Consider the following 17,917-nt stretch of genomic DNA (forward strand, 5'->3'; position numbering starts at 1 on the left):
CTACCAGCGCACAACTCTGCCCGACCCGCTATTCGGCTCGCGCAGTTCCTTGCAGCTTCTCCACGCGTGCCTCACCTCTCCTCCATGCGGCTCCGTCCACGGGAGCTCCGGAGTCACGATGTCTGGTGCAGACACGGCCGACTCAGCGACGTCCGCACCTCCGAACCCGCCCTCTGCCGCCAATGACGTGCTGCAACCCCACGAACGGCCTACTTTTGTCACGCCGCGCGACTTCCTCGAGCAGGGGCGCCCCGTCCTGCCGCCGCGGGCGCTGACGGCCGTGGACAAGGAGCAGCTCGATGGCCTGGTACGCGCGCGGGCGACGCTGGTGCTGGCCTGGGCTAATTGCGAGACAGAGGACCATCCGCGCCTTTCTCAAGGTGCGGACCAGCTACGACGTGCTGCCGCTCAGCTACCGCTTGATCGTGTTAGACACGGCGCTGCTCGTTAAGAAGAGCCTGAACATCCTCATACAGAACGGTGGGCTGCGCCGCAGGCATCCAGCGAGCGCACGACATGCTAACGGCAGGACCAGGCATCGTTTCTGCCCCGCTGTGGGACTCCAAGACGTCGACCTTCGCCGGCCTGCTCACTACCTCCGACTACCTCAACGTGATCCAGTACTACTGGCAAAACCCCGACGCCCTCGCCAGAGTCGACCAGTTCCGTCTGAACAGCCTGCGTGGTAAGCTCCCCACATGCGCTCTCACCACAGCGACTAAGCCCTCAAGACATCGAGAAATCCCTCGGCGTCACGCCCATAGAAACCGTCTCCATCCACCCTGAACGCCCGCTCTACGAGGCATGCCGCAAGATGCTCGAAGCCCGCGCCCGCCGCATCCCCATTGTTGACATCGACGACGAGACGCGCCGCACCACAGTCGTCAGCGTCATCACGCAGTACCGCCTGCTCAAGTTCGTGGCCGTCAATGTCAAAGAGACGCAGAAGCTGCGCAAGCCGCTGAAGGAGCTGGTCAAGGTCGGCACGTACGACAACCTGGCGACTGCGTACATGGACACGCCCGTCATGGACGTCATACACATGCTGGTGAAGAAGAGCATCTCGAGCGTGCCCATCATCGACAAGCAAGGTAGCTCTCCCGCCACATGGAGCAAACACGCAAAGACTGACCCCATCAGGCACCGTCCTCAACGTCTTCGAATCCGTCGACGTCATCACCCTCATCAAAGGCGGCATCTACGACGACCTCAACCTCACCGTCGGCGACGCCCTGCTCAAACGCTCAGAGGTCCGTTCTGCCCCCTCCCACTCCAGTCCCTCGCAGCCTCGACTTTTTCCGCGTAGCTAACCCATCATAAAACAGGACTTCCCCGGCATCTACACGTGCTCGATGCAGGACCAGCTGAGCACCATCTACGACACAATCCGCCGCAGCCGCGTGCACCGCTTCATCGTCATCGACGACGACAACAAGCTCAAGGGCGTGCTGACGCTGAGCGATATCCTCGAGTACACGCTGCTCGAGGGCGAGGAGAACGAGTAGACGGGTGTCTGCGGGGCAGCTTCTGCACATTGATACAGCCCGCGTGTCGCAGACGTACGTGCCAGCCGTTGGGCTTGTGACGCGCGCGCGGGCTGCGCGTGTATGCGCGTGCGAGACCGTAGTCTAGCAACAACGAGCATGAGCGGCGCTGGGCCTCTGATTAGGCCCAGGAGAAAAGAATCCGCGCGTGGCGGTGCGGTTGGGTGAGTCAGCGCCCGATGTGAGGCAGGTTGACCTGAGGTGGGCGCGGGTATATATCACATAGCATAGAACAGCAGTGTGAATGGATGGACGATGCAATGCCAATGCCAATGCCACATTTCACTTCCAAGCCAAGCACGTACGCACCCTGGTTACGCCCGAGGCAGAGCTGACAAAGCGATGCAGGTCTGTTCGACCGTCTTCTCATCGTGTTCATTCATTATCCTAGTTTCCTCCCAATGCTGGTCTTGTCCTATCTAGTCCTTACAATCCAAGTGAATGATAAAACGCCCTCCCCAGCGCCGGGGCAATCATGCTGAGTGGTATCTCCGCCGCCTGCCCTGCTTTCAAATTCCAAAAGAAAAGAAAAAAAGTCCGAGGACTGGTATAGTATGGTGGTACAAAACATTACTCTGATGGGCACTTTGCGCTGCACTTGGTGTGTCCACCGCTCACTGCACGTCTGTGTAGGATATAATAGGATAGGGCGCTAAAACAACAATCTCACCGGCGCCGAGGTAGCCGTCGGCTGGCTGGCCGCAGCCGTCGTGGGCTTGATGTTGCCAATGTCGCACCAGGTTGTGTTTCCTGTCTTGATGGGCTGTGTCACGTTAGCACTTGTCCTTCTATCTCAAGAAGTAGGCAGAACAAAACTCACCAAACACGTCAAATGATGACACCAACTACAACCATTCCGCCACTCGTAAAAGTTCCTCAGCAGCAGGATAAACCCGACGAACACGACCACGAGCAGCGCCGCGCGGACGAGCCACCATGCCCACCAGAACGGCTTGCGCCCCTTGAAGAAACCCACCGGCTGCTTGACGAATTTCTGCAAGCCCGGGGCGGAACTGGAGTCGGGATTCTGGTTCGCCGGGGCGTACGGCGGCTCGTCGACGCCGATGCGCTGGCGGAGCGCCTGCGGGGAATGCAGGATGCAGATGCCGAGCACAAAGCCCATCAGGAAGCCGCCGATGTGGCTGAAGTTGTCGAGACCAGGAAGCAAGCCCAGCACGAAGGAGATTGCGATGTCGAGGAGCAGGAAGAGGAGGTCCTTTACGGGGGAGCGGCGCGTACTCCAGTTGTAGAGCAAGTCGAGCATGACGAGAGCGAGGATGCCGAAGAGGGAGCCGGACGCGCCGACCGAGGATATGCCCTCAGCAGCGTAGTTGCCGCCCAGCACGAAACCGAAGATGCCCGACGCAAAGTACACCAAGGCGAAGCGCAGCGGCCCAATTTCCTTCTCCATGTCGCGGCCGAGCGTCAGCTGCAGCAGCATATTGAAGCCGATGTGGATGAGCCCCGCGTGCAGGAAGATGGGCGTGATGAAGCGCCACCACTGATCGGGCTCCTGGTCGGGCTTGGTCTTGCGGTCCTCCCATTTGAGGCCGACGGGCTGGTCCGGGACGCCGCCCATGCCGCAGAGGTCGGAGAGGGAGCAGGTGGAGTCGGAGGTTGTGGTGTTGGGGCAGGGCCAGAGAGAGATGTTGCCGTCGAGGACGGCTTCGACGTAGTGCATGCAGGGCTGGTAGCGGGCGCCCATGTTGATGAGGACGTAGGGCGAGGGGCCGATCATGATGTTGAAGTTGGGCTTGATCTGGATGGGAGTGCCGGTGAGGACCCCTGGGGAGTGTTAGCAGGCTGTCTCGCCTCGCAGTCTATACAATACTCCAAATATCTTGTTTGGGTTGGAGAAATCTGGCACGTACCATTCTTGATGATCTCCCCGATGAACACGCCGATTTGTATGGTGGTGAGGATGTAGACGACCCAGGTGACCCTCCCACTGAACCACCCCTTCTTCTTCTTTCGCTTCTCCCTTGGTCTTCCCTCAGGGTCCATCTGATACACGCCTGCCGCAGCGGGATGTGCGCCCATCTTGCCGTGCTGTTGCAGCGGGATGGCGTTCTGGTCGGCAAAGGGGTCGTGCTGGGCGGCTGCAGGCGGCGAGTCGTAGCGATTGTTGTAAGGATGCGCCTGGTCGTTGCCGTGGTAAGCGGTGTCGCTGTATGCCGAGGAAACGCCAGTCTGGGTGTGTGTGAGGTGGGCGGTCGAGGAGTAGTCGTGGCGAGGGTTGTTGTCGTAGCGATTCGCGTCGTCAAACGGTGATGTCACGGGCGATATCGACTGCAGCGACTGCGCTGAGGGCGTGTGTTGGGGCGGCTGTGGGCGCGAGGCTGGGTTGTTGCCTCCTGGAAAGGACGAGTAGTAGTCGTTGGAAGCCATGGCGGCAGAGGGGCCCGGCGCAGATGGCGCTCGACGAACAGCAGCACGGATGTATTTCGTACAGAAGCCTGCAGAGGCGGGCCGGAGTCGGCTGCTGACGAGCCTATAACAGGCGCGAGGATGAGCGGCGGATAGAGAAGGCGCGACGGAGGGTGTGGTGAGCGCTCGGAAAGAAGCTGGCCGGAGTTGGCTTTTGTCGTTTGCACTGGGCAAGGTGACGATCACGGGCCGCTGCGGTGCAAGATGCTTGCGCAACGACAATGCGACGCGCAACGGAACAGGTGACCTGGACAGACGCAGGAGCGAGAGAAGAGCCGCAAACGAGGGCAAGGACACATGCGCCTATATAGCATGCACCAAGCCTTCAGCTGCGCAGCATACACACCGCAGAGGCTGGACGAGCACGAGCATGCATACGCCAGGACTCCCGCACCGCCTACGTTGCCCTGACGCTACGCAACGCACCGCCCGACCCTGTCCTACGTGCCCAATCACCACTCCGCCTCTCCGTTCACCCCTGCCCGATGCTCCATCTGAAACGGACCGATCTGCCCTGTTGCTTTAAATAATCCTGGGGCAAAGGCTGCTGAGTGACGGCACTCGACCACCTTTTGGCCCTTCTGGGTCGGGACACCTCGTGAGCCGGAGCCTTTGCACGCTGCCGAGGAGTAGGCGTGCCTTCCGGAGCATTGGCTTTTTCTTGGGCGTTGGGCCACACTGTGCTTGCATGTGTGCAAGCCGTCGCCCGTGGCGCGCAAGTGGCGTGGCGGAGCTGCGCTGGCTATCCAAGTGGACCCTTCGTACGCAACATGGCTGACGTTCTCAACTCCACAAGACACCAGCCTCACTCCATCGTGCAAGAATATTCTACATGCATCCGTTCCCCTCTCCTAGCTATTGCATTCCCAGACGCACAAAAAAAAAAAAAGTCTTAGACGTCGTGCGCCGGAGATTTGGCAGCCTCGGGCATCTCAAAGCAGCCAACGGTGCAGCGAACTCCGTCCATTCAGCGTCCACTCACGCCCAAAATGGGTTCTCTGTCCAACATGCTAGCGTGCGGCACTTTTACATCTCCAAGCTTCTGCTCGGAGATTTCTGCCATCCAAAGGCGCGGAACAGGTCGGACCCTTGGAAAAGCGCCGCGCTCGGGCGCCATCGTGCATTTCCTTTTTGGGCACGGAAGTCATCACAACACCTGGCCTGACTGTATGAAGCGCACTTGAGACTGACGCTGCTATCTGAGATGACAGATGAAACTTTTATCAAGATACCTTACTTCACATGTGCCCCATGCTGTATCTCCAACGGGGAGCTGCATGTTGCAATGTGGTGGAAGAGAGCATTGGCACTACTTGGTGCTCCCATCAGACTCAAGAGGAACAGTCTCTTAAAACGCACATTTGCCCGAACGCCTTAACCTTTAAATCCCGATTCCATATCCTCGCCTACCAACGGGCTTGCTGGTTCTTGTAGTTGAAGCTACCCGACGTACTGCCACCGCCAATCTGTGCAGCGACCTTGGTAGGTTTGCGCCAATCCATCGGCTTGGATGATGTGTACTCCAGATACTTGACTGTCGGTGGGGTGTACTTCTCCATCTCGCGTGCCTCTGAATTATAGACCATGACCGTCTCGTTCTGGATGAAGTCGGGACGGATTTTCTCTTGCACGCTGAGGAAACCGCCAGTAAGGCGGTTGAGGAACTTGCCAAAGTCATCAGCCTTGTTGACTTGGCACTTGCTGCCGCGCGACTGGCAGTGACACATGAGCGCAGTGATACTGTCGAAGTACTTCAAGCAATACGGGCATTTGGCCCGAGACAAGCGGTGGTCTACGACGATGTGGTCGCGTAGCTCTGCGGTGTCGACGAAACACTGTCTAGAGATTTCCTGTTAGCTTCGGATCAATCATGAAGGGGGCTGATAAAACTCACTCGCACATGAATGGGCAGAAGTACTTTTCAATCATGCCGTTGTAGAACCTCTTGGGATCCCACTCCTTCGCCAGCGGATCCCAGAACCTGGTGTTGAATATGTTGCCGCCGTGGTCGTGCTCCATCTTCTCATCGACGGCCTCAATACTAAACTCCTTCTCTGGGGCCGGTGTGGGCTTCGCTTGCGGGAACAACTCCTTGGCCGAACGTCCGCCCCATGCTTTTGCTTGACTGTGAAACGTCAGTATAATTTTTAGATGGGGGATCAGGCCGACGATGCAGGCTTCGCCTTGAGAACCTTCAAGGCAAATCGGGCACAATTATCACAGCATAAGATGGTGGTAGGACATACTGTCTGGAGTTCTGTGTCGGTGCCGTTGGATTTTGCATCGTATGAATACCTGAGCCGGCGTCGAGACTTCCTAATGACATACGGCCCATGGCTGAAGTCACAGTGGATGATCGGATAGCAGTGCTACCTTGGGCAGACAGAGCAGGCCACGACTCGGCATGAGCAACTTCATCTTTGCTGCACTCAGGCTGGATGGCGGGGTGGTTGACCGCTTTTGCGTCTTCGTGGTCGTCTTCAAGAACGTTCTCGATGCCAACGCCGCCTTCTTCCTCCTGATCTAGGGAAGCGTCGTACTGGCTAATCTTCTGCATAAAGCGCGTATGTGCTTCACCGCCTGCGAGAAGTTTGGCGACCAAATGACCGTGAACTACGTGACCCATAAAGGCTTGGCCTGAGATCACATCACAGTGTCCCTAGTTGAAAACCAGCGGTTAGGATGGGGCTGACAGTGACGGCGGATTAAACTCACGAATTCGAGGTGCTCGATTAGGAGCGCAGGAGCAGGGAAGGCCTCGCCACATCCGATACAGGGTAACTTCTGCTTCACTTTGTGGGACTTCGAACATGATCAGCATGGGTTATGGCAGTCTTCATTATGTCTCTGATAACAAACCAACTCAGTGTGTCGCTTGAGACCCGATTCACTCTTGAATTCTTCGCCGCAGATGCGGCAGGCCTTGCCATGTTTGTCCGGTGTGAAGGCCTTGTGGCGGGCCAGGTCCTCGTAGGACTCGAAGTCAAGATCGCAGTTCGAGCAATAGTCATGCTCGTCATCGTTCTTCTTATGGCTGATGAGCTGCTTCTCCATGTCGAAGCTCGCCGCGCACCCAGCGAAGGTGCACTTGAAGGCTTTGATCGGCTCGAGTGTGGCAGGCATGACGAACGGTGTCGCCGGAGCCCAAAGCGATTGTGGGTCGATCAAGGGTCACTTCGAGCTGAAGGAGGCCGATGGACAGTCGGGAGTAGATCTGGGCTGAAGAAGAGGAGACTGGAGAGTAGCGGGCTTTTGGAGTCTAGGGGTGCAGGGCCTAGGTGAAGGAGAGTGTCAATCAACAATGGAGATAAAAGAAAGATGGTGGGCGTTTCTAAGATGGTGAGAGGCTCCAATAATGCGCTTCGATGGTGTGAGTGAAGCTGGAATGGGTGAGCCCAAGGCAAGTAGGGCAAGCGCGTGTCGCACCAAGAGGGAAGGAAGTGCAAACAAAAGGAAAGCACCCAGTCGCGCGCGCGATGGCTGTCGTAATCATACATCAATTGACAAAGATACCGGGACAAAAGTCTCAGTGCAAGCGGTCGATGTGTTGCTCGCCCAGGTAACACGCCATGCTCAAACTTCTGTACTAGTGAGGCAGGAAGTCTTGGAATGATATTTATTGATATACATGGTCATACTTAAATGCAATGCAATGATCTAGAATCGGGAGTAAGGTAGCCTATTGTAATATTAGCGATTGAATCTTTCTCGAGGCCTAGCGCCTGCCGAATTCCGCTACCGGATGGCACATTTGTTTGCGCTTCAGCAACAGAGGTCACTCACCATTTGCCCCTTAGAGTGATCACAGCCCATTCGCCCTTCTCATCCGTCTCCTTCTCAATCTTTGTCGAGAAACTGATAGCAGACATGATTCCATCGCCAAACTTTTCGTTGAGCACTGCTTTGTAAGCATATCCGTAGTTCTGGATGACCTCAAAGAGACGGTAGATCAATGGCTCCTTGGGCGGCATCTCCATTGTCCTGCCGCGGTCAGGGAAACCGGCAAGCTGTGTCTCAAGCGTCTCGTGGGGAATTTCGAGGATCTGCGAGAGCTTCTTGATATCTTCGGTCGAAGCCATGGCCTGGCCGTAAAAAAGCGCGGCAATGGCGACTTCATCGCGGCCCAACTCCTTTGCAATCGCCTCGAAGGATAGGTTCTTCTGCTTCTTGGCTTCGAAGAGTGTAGGAGATGATGCGGGAAGGCGGGGGATGAGCGAGGCCTGCCATGATGAGCTTAATCTCGAGCCACGACTCGTACAGGATTTAGACAAAGGCTTAGAAGCACAGCTTTGTGGTAGAACAATGCGTGATAGATTTTGACGAGAGGTATTTCTCAGTACGTACGTCAAGCGTCGCAATTGGGTGGCTGGCCATTCTGGTAGATTGGAAGTGTCGAGAAACTGTATAGGCTACAGATGGTCGTACGAAAGCTGAGGTGATGGGTGCAATGGCACGAGGCGCGAATCGGGTGGAGAGAGCAAGGCGAGGAATAGATGCCATGATGATTAATGCAGCGACGGCAGTTATATAGCTGTAGGAGTGGTAGATGCAGAGGGGTGGTGTGTAGAAGCGGGGATGGCCGAATGAGATCCGAATATATCCAGCAGCAACCTTTGTAATGGGCCTGTCATACTGTGCATGCTGGTTTTCGCATACGTCACCGATCAATAGCCCCTGTGCATACGCAGCGGCACGTTATCTGCCCTAGACTTGGACCCTTGTGATTTCCTTGTGATTGTAGCTCGATTGGTATCCGCGGCGCTGATGCTGGTCTCTTGTGTCAAGATGTAGGTCGGCAGTGGGCTTGCCAGCGAGCAAAACAACCAGGACCAACCGAAACGCTGCGAATGCTAAGGTAATTTGCCCCGCAATGTGCGTCTGCAGCTCGAATCTGATGCTGCAAGGTCGAGATTGACGTGGCGCGCGAGGCCGTCCAGACAATGTTGTGGACATCACGGTGGTGGAGGCAGCGCGGAGCGGGGCAATTGGAGGGGCAGGCCCGAAGAAGAACAACAGCGACCGGTACACGAAGTGCCGCCACGACAAATCGCGATCGATACCTGCGTTGTCTCAGGCTCTGGGGCTGATTCAACCCTCGTCCATAGGCTCGAGAACCTGGCACAATTTCGTTCGTCTGCGACGTGAGATTTCCTGTTTGCATGAATCACAACCCCTGTCCAAGCTGAAGCACGATGACGAGGCGGGGTTTGGTGGATCTTCGCCGACAACCCCAAGCTTCCTTCAGCTCGCCTTAGCTCCAGTACTCAAATCCACTTTCTTCTCGGATCGCCATTGCAGAAGCTGAGCTTCAGCAATCATGGCTTACAACCGCCGCGACGACGACCTGGCGTATGGGGAGCACCATGGCCAGCTGCAGGAGGGCGAGGAGGGAGACCGTGGCTTCATTGGGGATATGGGCAGGCGCGTATTCGGAGGCCAGAAGGAGGTGAGTGCACTTTCGATACAGCAAATCTCGCTCGACTGGCCTTGAGGACGGACTGTCAATTGGGCAACGGGCTACATCTTACCGTGGCTGCACGCAAACCACATCGCTCTGGCTTTCGCTAACCGTGGTGTAGAACACACAGCAAGGTTCGCATGGTGCTGGTGGACTCGGTCTCTTCGATAAACTGCACAGCGCCATCCACGAAGTCGCATCGGACATCAAGGAGAAGGTTTCGGGCAAGGATGATCGCCCGGTGGGAAACCAACAGGGCGGGCCTCCACAGGGCAACTATGGCCAACAGAGCAACCAAGACTCCCAAGTACAGCCAGGCCAGGAATACCACAACCAGCATCGTTTCTTGAGCTTCGCGCCAGAGCGACAGGGCAACGACATCAAGTGGTAAGTTTCCAGCCCCCATGTTAGGAGACAACCGTGCTAATCTTCGCCGTCAGGTACGTTGATGGATGCGGTATGTCTTTCGAAAGCACACGCTTGGCTATCCTGACTTGATCAAGGTTACATGTACGCCGTATCTCTAGCTATCGAACGCGCACGAGAGTCCATCTGGATTCTGGACTGGTGGTTATCGCCAGAGCTGTACCTCCGACGTCCTCCAGCAAAGAACCAACAGTATCGGATTGATCGCATGCTACAAGCTGCCGCTCAGCGTGGAGTCAAAGTCAACATTATTGTATACAAGGAGGTGACTCAGGCCTTGACTCGTAAGTACCTAAATCCATCATTGCCCGACTATCTACACTCTCTTCTCCCTAGGTCCACGGACCCCTTCACGAAAGGGCTTACGAGAATTGGCCTCGATGTCATCTTTAAATCTTTGGAAGAAATTGAAAAGACGGACCCGCTGATTAAACCTCCTGTCACAGTTTCTTCGGCTCATACAAAGCATGCTTTGGAGGCCCTTCACCCTAATATAGGTGTCTTTAGACATCCAGACCATTTGCCGGATGCAGCTGTTCTTGGAGGCTCCTTCATTCAATCGTTGCAGAACATGTCCTTTAGTCCTGCTAAGTTGGCACAAATGCCCGGAGATAGTCTGAAGGCGATCTACGGCGCACATGACGGCACTGTATTATACTGGGCGCATCACGAAAAGCTTTGTCTGATTGACGGTGAGATAGCGTTTATGGGCGGACTGGATCTCTGCTATGGTCGATGGGATACAAATCAGCATCCTATCGCCGATGCTCACCCAGGTAACTTGGATCGTATCGTTTTCCCGGGACAAGATTTCAACAATGCTCGCATCTTGGGTAAGCAGATTCATCTCCAGATAAATTCTCCAGAGCTAACGTAGCCTTCCTTTAGACTTCCAGGACGTCCCTAATTGGGAAAACAACAAACTCGATCGAACGCAAAGCTCGCGCATGGGCTGGTCCGATGTGTCGCTCTCGTTCGCAGGCCCGGCTGTGCAAGATTTGAGGACGCACTTCAGCCAGCGATGGAACTTCATATACGATGAGAAATACAGCAAGAAAGACACGCGTTATGCAAGGCTACCAGACACCAGCAGTGGCGCCCAACAAGGCGGTACATACCCTCCACCACCTCAACAGCGAGGATTCGACGAAGAAGCAGAACGAGAGCGCGGATTCGGTGGCGATGACGAAGGCGAAGAAGGCGAACGTGGCTTGTTCGGCCGTGGTGAAGGCCGAGGCGGCGGTTTCCGTGACAAGCTATTCAATCGAGCCCAGCAAGAGTTCGGCCGTTACGGACACCACGGAGAAGGACAGCAACAACAATATCAATCACACGCAGAGCATGGATCTCAGCGAGGAAGGGCAGACTGCCAGCTCACGCGGAGCTCCGCGAAATGGAGTCACAATATCTCGACTGAGCATTCTATTCAGAATGCTTACTGCGAGATTATCAAGAACAGCAAGCACTTTGTGTACATTGAAAACCAGTTTTTCATCACTGCAACTGGCAACGATCAGAAGCCAGTTCGAAACCAGATTGGAGCAGCAATTGTTGAGCGTATCATCCGAGCCGCTCGGAACGGCGAAAGGTAAGCCATTCTTTGCCAATGTTTCCCACAGTGGGCAGACCTGTCATCTTACAAGGGATTGTTGTCGAATTCCACCCGCTAACATGTTTTTAGGTATAAGATGTTTGTCATGATGCCATCCGTGCCTGCGTTCGCGGGTGACTTGAAGGGGGACGATGCCCTCGGCACGCGCGCTATCATGGAATTCCAGTACAACTCCATCAACCGTGGCGGACACTCCATCTACGAAGAAATCCAAAAGGCTGGATTTAACCCCGTGGATTACATCCGCTTCTACAACCTGCGAAACTATGATCGCATCAACGCCAGTGGCGTTATGCGCACCGCAGAAGAGCAGAGTGGAGTATCTTATGGACAGGCTAGCGAAGGCTTCGATGCCGCTCACGAGGCTACCCGCGGCGACTTTCAGGATACGCGTGGATTCGAGGGAGAGGGCGAGCGTGGTTACCAGCCATATCGTCCACCTCCGACAGCCGAGTATGGAGTCTATGAGATGGACGGTTCCTCAAACTACGGCCAGAACCAAAGTCACGGTCAAAGCCAGGGAGGCTACGGCCAGGATTCAGGCTATGGTTCTCAATATCAGAACAGGCCAGGTAACAGGCCGGACGAGTACAAGCGAGATGACTACAACAAGTACCAGCAAGCCGCGTCCCAGATTGGAGGCCGTCAAGGCCTTGGCGATGGACGATGGGACTCTGTCAGTGAGGTGAGTAATGCCCTAGAAAGCTTCTGGGGGTAAGGCTAACAGCTGAATTCTCACAGTGCTATATGCTGGGTGGTGAGGATATCCGCAATGTACCTTGGGAGGGTGGTAATATGGACGAGATTGATGCCTTCGTCTCCGAGGAGCTGTACATTCATAGCAAGGTTAGTACTCTCCCAACTTTACCGTTGGCAAACTAACGTCGGTTAGCTCCTTATTGCAGACGATCAGGTCGTAATTTGCGGATCTGCGAACTTGAACGACCGCTCCCAGCTCGGCGACCACGACTCCGAGATCGCCGTCATCGTTCGTGACAACGACACCGTTGAATCGTACATGGATGGCCGCGAATGGCGGGCCGCTAAATTTGCTGCCTCTTTGCGTCGGCAGATCTTCCGCAAGCACCTTGGCCTGCTTAGGCCACAGAACTTCGAGCGACCCGACGAAAACTTCCAGCCGATTGGCGTACCGAATGTCTACGACTGGGGTTCAGAGGAAGACCGCCAAGTCGTTGATCCGCTCTCCGAAGATTTCCAGAACCTCTGGAACTGGCGAGCAAAGAAGAACACCGATGCCTTCGGCAAGGTCTTCCACCCGGTACCCTCGGATGAGGTTCGAAACTGGAGCCAGTACGATGCGTACTATTCTCGCTTCTTTGCCCAGGAACAGGGTGACAAGGAGAACAAGAAGCCGAGCTTGTACAAGATCGGCCATGTAGTGGCAGAGAACTTCAGCCAGGGCGAGCAAGGTATACGCGAAGTGAAGGAGGTTCTATCTACGATCAAGGGAACCCTAGTAGAGATGCCGCTCTTGTTCCTCAAGGAAGAGGATATCGCGAAGGAGGGTGTTGGTCTCAACGCTTTTACCGAAGAGCTTTACACGTAAAGTTCGTAACGAAACGGTCGAATTGGATAGACTTCGCCATGCATATACTAGTGTTTCTCAGACTCATTAGCGAGCACTTATCAGTCAAGCCAATACCATTATGGTCTCTTCGTCCACTGACTCTTCACTGTTTCTGCGTACATATGTTCCTGTTTCTATCTCACTCCACAACTTCTACTGATCGGCCTGCTCGGGGATGTAGTCTAGCTATCTATTGTTACACACGCTGCCTTGTCATGCCCTGTTGTTTGCTACCGCTAACATCTAAGCGCCAACCCCAAGATCGTTTGCGACGCACAACCCACGTCACGTACGCCCTGCACGGCCCTCGCCATCCTATAACGCAAATCCAGCCGTGAGCCCTACGCCTTCAACCTTCAATCAAGCTCCTACTCCCGTATCAAACTCGTTCGAACACCACCTCCAAAACGCGCTTCAAACCTCAACATGCTGCATCGCAACCCGGCTCATCCCACGCCCAACGTCCGCGGCGAAGACGAAGCAGAGCTACAATACCTCATCAACATTATCGAGAGCAAGTCTTCTCTCATCTCCCCCCTCTTTCCACGACTGTTCCTGAATACATCCACAGCACTGTCCTACCAACTCTCCCCTGCCCCGCACAAACACCCCGCCGTCCTCGTCGGCCGGCATCCAAAGCCGCCTTCCCCATCACCAACGTACGTCGCCGCTGTGTACAGCATGTCGAAAGGCGGGGCGAAGGCGCTGGAGATGGGGCCGGAAACGGGTGGCACTAGGAAGGAGGCTTTGAGGCGGCTGTTGGAGATTGTGGAGGGGGAGTTAGGGAGGGAGATGGTGAGGGATGGGTGGAGGGATGGGTGGAGGAAGGAATAGGGGCAGGGTTACGTGGCGCCGAGTTCGGTGGCGGAGAGGATGGTGGATATGGCGATAGTGGGTGGGGCGGCTGCGCCGGCTGGGATGAGGGGGAGGGGAAGGGGAAGGGGAAGGGAGGAAATGGAGCAGAGGGGTCAAGGGGCGAGGAGGGAGGGCGGTGGGGAGCGGTGAATGCTTGCGAGGCTCTTGCTCGATGTCTTACTATGCATATATATCGTTTGCGAGCACATACCCAGAAGCTTTCGAGGTTAAGGAGCTGGGCATAACACTTCGGAGGTGCGGTCCGGGGGTGTGGCCATGTCTACAAAGCGTAGCAAGGACTGTACCTTTACGAGTCTCGGTGATTGCGCCCGTAAATAGCGAAGGTAGCCTGCGTTCAGTTTGCAAGGGATGGGTTCATTACACACTACGCGTCCTTAGTAAAACCGTTTCAATGGGTTTCCTACTGTCAATTGGGAAGCCTTCAGCCGAGGATTAAAGAAACAAGCAACACAGTGGCCGACAACAAAAATAGGAATCCTTGAGACCCCACTGTGAGCCTCACGCTTGCTTATCATATGAAAAGTTTATAAATGTATAACGAAGTAAGTTGCTACAAGATAAAGTGCGCTGTTACATTCCCATTTTTCGCTCCGGCCACTGTGTAGGGCGACTATCGTTGCGGTTGGGGTCCACAGTCGAACTGGAAGTGATTCGGCACGTGTTTTGAAATGCAGGACTGTGTTGAAGAGTCGTCCCGCCGAGCCCTGCGCCTCACTCGGCGGCCCCCAAACTCCCACCACCGTTTCAGCAAAGAAACAACAAGTATGACATCAACCCGCATCGACCTCACTCTGTTATATCTTCCGGCGCAGGGACCGTCGCCGCATCGCCCCGAGCCGAACATGTCAACAGCATCGCGCGCCGACCATGAAGTCGACGGCTAGCTCGCCATCCGCCCCCGCGCACTCCAGCACCAGCTACGAAATGCTGCCCACGCGCCACCCATCCCCGCACTCCCCCAGGACCCCAAACACACCTTCAAACCCCATCTCCAAAAAATGGACGCCGTCCAAGTTCCCCTGGCGCGTCTTCACCGTGGTGTCCAGTCTCCCCCTCGCCCTCCTGCCCATCGTCCTCCTCTCAGCCCTCGCAGAGATAGCGTCGCAATCCTACCTCGCCGGCCGCGACTGCTACCCCAACGGCCTGTGGAAGGAAGCTGCCGGCGCCACCTGGCGCATCATGGACAGCTCGTACTTCTTCACGCCGAACCTGTCCTTCGGCGCCATGTCCTTCACGCAGGTCAAGGTCATCGACATCGCGTGGGACCTTTGTGTCGGGCGCGGCGGGCAGATGCTGCTGGCGTGGGTCAACTACGTCGTGTTCAACGAGTGGCTGGTGTACCACATGGAGCAGCACCGCACGAGCTACAAGATGGCGACCAGCGTGGCGTTCCAGACGACGACGCTGGGGACGCTCGGCGTGCTGGGGAAGGAGTGGCTGGCGTTTGGGGAGAGGACGTGGGGCCGGTTTTGGAGGTGGCTGGCCGTGCTGTGCATGCTGATTGCGACCTTGTATGTGCTCGCGTTTCCGACGCTGATGGCGGCCATGACGGGGTACATCACGACGTATGAGCCGTATGTGATGGACGAGGGGAGGAGTTTGGTGCCGTGGAAGGATGTGAGGCGCGTGGAGTATGTCGTGCGTGATAGTGAGAGAGTAGGGTTCTATGGGGGCGAGCTGGTGTCTGCGACTGGCGACGACGAGCTTGCGCGAGCTCTGGCTAACTGTGAGTACCGTCGTTTCCGTCGTTGATGTGGTGTACGTTGAAGTGCAGTCCAGGCTAGACAACAAGACGGAGAAGCGCGTGCACCTGACCCCCAGTACCACGAACAACCCCAGCCAGCCATCTTCCCGCATCGAACTGACCCTCGCCCAGATTCACGGTACTACCTCGACGTCTTCCCCGGCCGCCCCGCCTTCGAGTCCACCATCCTCCCGCCAGACTCCCTCCTCACACGCACCGTCCAGCGCAACACCAGCAGCACCTTTGTCTTCAACAGCTCCACCACGCACCTTTCCCCTCCCACCCTCAAAATCACCTTCGGCCTGCCCCGCGGGCCCTACTCCGCTTCAACGCCCTCCCCGGGCCTGCCCTACCCCTACTACACCCTCACCCCCGGCACCACCGCCGCCCGCCAGGCCCCGTACTATCCCGCGGACTTCATCCACGCGCGCGGCTCGTGCAAGCCCAGCGAGACGTACCAGTGGGGCTTCTCGTACATCTTCCTGTTCATGGTGTCCATCTTCAACTTCGTGTGGAGTTGCATCATGGCGGGGATGTGGATGGATGTGCGGACGCAGTCGCGGATGTACAGGGCGGGGCGGCGGCCGGGGCTGCTGCGGAGTATACTCGACTTTGCGGCTGCGATGAGGGAGGAGGTTGGAGAGGAGGGTGGGGCGTTGGGGGAGGACGACATTCGGCGGAGGTTGAGGGAAGGGGGAGGAGCGCTGATTGTGCCGAAGCGGGAGGAGAGGATTGTGCGGGTGGGAGCGGGAGACGGTGGAGGAGATGCGAGGGGCAGGGGGTGGAAGAGAAGGCTGACGAAGGGGAGTACCTTCTAGGGGGCAATTGGGCTTTACATGCTGCCCAGTCGCCGGGCGAGGGACATCCACAGTGGACGACATAGAAAATAGGAACGTAGGCGCGCACCTCATTCTACGTTGGCTCGCTCCATCATGCGATGGTAAACTTACTACATGATAGGTAAATGTGGATGTTCACGGGCGGACTCTCGTTTTTGATTATTAGCCACTGTGATTTCTTCCAAGTGCCAAACAACCAATGTTCCCATAACGGCCCTTCCTAAGCATATCTCCCCCATCATCTTCTATACCCAGATTCCCGTGAGCAGCTGTACCTCCGTGCACAAAGACAACGATGGCCCGACCATACCTCAACATGCCCGTCCCTACAACCGACCCTTCTCCGCCATCAACCCAACCCCGACCTCCCGCTCCAACTTCCTCACCGCCTCCCTCGTCTCCCCCAAATCCACCTTGATAGTCCTCAACCCCACCTGTCTCGCAAACTTCAAATTGACCCCAATGTCATCCAAAAACAGCACATCCGCCTTCTCCACCTTTCCCAGCCCCTTCGCCTCGGCGATCTTTGACAGCTCCCGCACGCTCAACTCGTACGCCTCCGGGTCAGGCTTGCGCACCCCGATGTGCGCACTGGAGAGGTAGATATGGAACCAGTCGGCCAAGTTGGGGCTGTCGCCGCGGAAGTCTGGCGACTCGGGGAAGAGAATGGACTTGTCGAAGACGACGCCCTCGTCGTCCAGGATGCCGGTGGGGAAATGCACCGTGTTGCTCAGCGCGCCGACAATCCACGTGCCGTCTCTCTCCCCAATCTCCCTCAGCCGCTTCAGCGCAGGATACATCCACGGGTCCGGGCGCCGGCTGTACCGCATCATCCGCCAGAACAGCGTCTTGGCCGCGATGGCCGGCACTGGCGGGACCTGCGCGCCCAGCTCCACGCCCGAGGGCCCCGTATCCGCGTGCCCGCCGCCCCGCGCGTGGAACCGCACCCAGTACTCGCGCCAGACCTCCGGCCGCGAGAGCTGCGCCTTGAACGCAGCAAACCACGCGTCGTCGAGCGGGCACGCCCCGCGCTCGATGAGCTGCCAAGCGCCCGTGTCCGGGGGGCCGCGCTGGATCGCGTGGTTGATGTACCCAATCGGTATACGATTCTCGATTTCGTAGTCGAGGATGGCTTGGAAGGGGGAGAGGACCTGGGTGTGCGCAGGGCATGGTCAGCGCTGTGTGCAAGCGCGGAGTTGGCCGTCTTGAATAGTGAAGGGGTGAAGAGGGCAACGTACCACTACGCCGCCGACGTCGAAGAGTATCGCTTTGGGAGGTGCCATTGTGGAGGTTGAACAGGGACTGTGTGCCGTCACCGAATCATCTCTATTGCGAGCAGGACGCGGCGATGATATACGTTGCGCATCGCGTTGTTGCTGGAGTGTGGGGAAATACGTTCCCGA

At 56.6% G+C, this 17,917-nt stretch overlaps 9 protein-coding genes across 9 annotated transcripts; 4 read left to right on the forward strand and 5 right to left on the reverse strand.

The window, feature by feature from the left end:
* Window positions 1-118: 118 nt before the first annotated feature.
* Window positions 119-1,505, forward strand: CC84DRAFT_1212804 (CBS-domain-containing protein; the record flags this gene model as incomplete). Its single annotated transcript, XM_018182480.1, has 6 exons — window positions 119-307; window positions 357-480; window positions 536-685; window positions 732-1,091; window positions 1,141-1,250; window positions 1,326-1,505. 6 exons carry the CDS (start codon window positions 119-121, stop codon window positions 1,503-1,505), a joined length of 1,113 nt encoding a protein of 370 aa, XP_018039723.1.
* Window positions 1,506-1,808: 303 nt separating this feature from the next.
* Window positions 1,809-4,330, reverse strand: CC84DRAFT_1110696 (rhomboid-domain-containing protein). The gene is made up of 3 exons (XM_018175263.1): window positions 3,416-4,330; window positions 2,365-3,329; window positions 1,809-2,307 (listed from the first exon to the last, which is right to left on the reverse strand). The coding sequence occupies exons 1-3, from the start codon at window positions 3,930-3,932 to the stop codon at window positions 2,197-2,199; spliced, it is 1,593 nt and encodes a 530-aa protein (XP_018039724.1). The 5' UTR covers window positions 3,933-4,330; the 3' UTR covers window positions 1,809-2,196.
* Window positions 4,331-5,003: 673 nt separating this feature from the next.
* On the reverse strand, window positions 5,004-7,094 carry CC84DRAFT_1202121 (uncharacterized protein; the record flags this gene model as incomplete). The annotated part of the gene is made up of 5 exons (XM_018181752.1): window positions 5,004-5,810; window positions 5,866-6,096; window positions 6,218-6,630; window positions 6,687-6,773; window positions 6,831-7,094. 5 exons carry the CDS (start codon window positions 7,092-7,094, stop codon window positions 5,378-5,380), a joined length of 1,428 nt encoding a protein of 475 aa, XP_018039725.1. The 3' UTR covers window positions 5,004-5,377.
* A 467-nt stretch (window positions 7,095-7,561) lies between these two features.
* Window positions 7,562-8,545, reverse strand: CC84DRAFT_1160533 (cyanate hydratase). Its single transcript, XM_018177521.1, has 3 exons — window positions 8,316-8,545; window positions 7,755-8,191; window positions 7,562-7,650 (listed from the first exon to the last, which is right to left on the reverse strand). Exons 1-3 carry the CDS (start codon window positions 8,343-8,345, stop codon window positions 7,629-7,631), a joined length of 489 nt encoding a protein of 162 aa, XP_018039726.1. The 5' UTR covers window positions 8,346-8,545; the 3' UTR covers window positions 7,562-7,628.
* A 561-nt stretch (window positions 8,546-9,106) lies between these two features.
* CC84DRAFT_435187 (phospholipase D/nuclease) lies at window positions 9,107-13,157 on the forward strand. The gene is made up of 8 exons (XM_018186250.1): window positions 9,107-9,417; window positions 9,551-9,816; window positions 9,870-9,886; window positions 9,933-10,688; window positions 10,744-11,443; window positions 11,537-12,152; window positions 12,209-12,313; window positions 12,360-13,157. The coding sequence occupies exons 1-8, from the start codon at window positions 9,289-9,291 to the stop codon at window positions 13,032-13,034; spliced, it is 3,264 nt and encodes a 1,087-aa protein (XP_018039727.1). The 5' UTR covers window positions 9,107-9,288; the 3' UTR covers window positions 13,035-13,157.
* Window positions 13,158-13,316: 159 nt separating this feature from the next.
* CC84DRAFT_1136967 (uncharacterized protein) lies at window positions 13,317-13,889 on the forward strand (the record flags this gene model as incomplete). The annotated part of the gene is made up of 1 exon (XM_018176122.1): window positions 13,317-13,889. The coding sequence occupies exon 1, from the start codon at window positions 13,482-13,484 to the stop codon at window positions 13,887-13,889; it is 408 nt and encodes a 135-aa protein (XP_018039728.1). The 5' UTR covers window positions 13,317-13,481.
* Window positions 13,890-14,684: 795 nt separating this feature from the next.
* Window positions 14,685-15,894, forward strand: CC84DRAFT_1160535 (uncharacterized protein). Its single transcript, XM_018177522.1, has one exon. It carries the CDS (start codon window positions 14,799-14,801, stop codon window positions 15,681-15,683), a length of 885 nt encoding a protein of 294 aa, XP_018039729.1. The 5' UTR covers window positions 14,685-14,798; the 3' UTR covers window positions 15,684-15,894.
* CC84DRAFT_435229 (uncharacterized protein) lies at window positions 15,751-16,713 on the reverse strand. The gene is made up of 2 exons (XM_018186251.1): window positions 16,029-16,713; window positions 15,751-15,931 (listed from the first exon to the last, which is right to left on the reverse strand). Exons 1-2 carry the CDS (start codon window positions 16,584-16,586, stop codon window positions 15,818-15,820), a joined length of 672 nt encoding a protein of 223 aa, XP_018039730.1. The 5' UTR covers window positions 16,587-16,713; the 3' UTR covers window positions 15,751-15,817.
* CC84DRAFT_1110709 (epoxide hydrolase-like protein) lies at window positions 16,653-17,902 on the reverse strand. The gene is made up of 2 exons (XM_018175264.1): window positions 17,753-17,902; window positions 16,653-17,665 (listed from the first exon to the last, which is right to left on the reverse strand). Exons 1-2 carry the CDS (start codon window positions 17,795-17,797, stop codon window positions 16,841-16,843), a joined length of 870 nt encoding a protein of 289 aa, XP_018039731.1. The 5' UTR covers window positions 17,798-17,902; the 3' UTR covers window positions 16,653-16,840.
* Between the last annotated feature and the right edge of the window lie 15 nt (window positions 17,903-17,917).

Source organism: Paraphaeosphaeria sporulosa, assembly GCF_001642045.1.
Source record: "Paraphaeosphaeria sporulosa strain AP3s5-JAC2a unplaced genomic scaffold CC84scaffold_2, whole genome shotgun sequence".
In the NCBI taxonomy this organism is placed as follows: domain Eukaryota; kingdom Fungi; phylum Ascomycota; class Dothideomycetes; order Pleosporales; family Didymosphaeriaceae; genus Paraphaeosphaeria; species Paraphaeosphaeria sporulosa.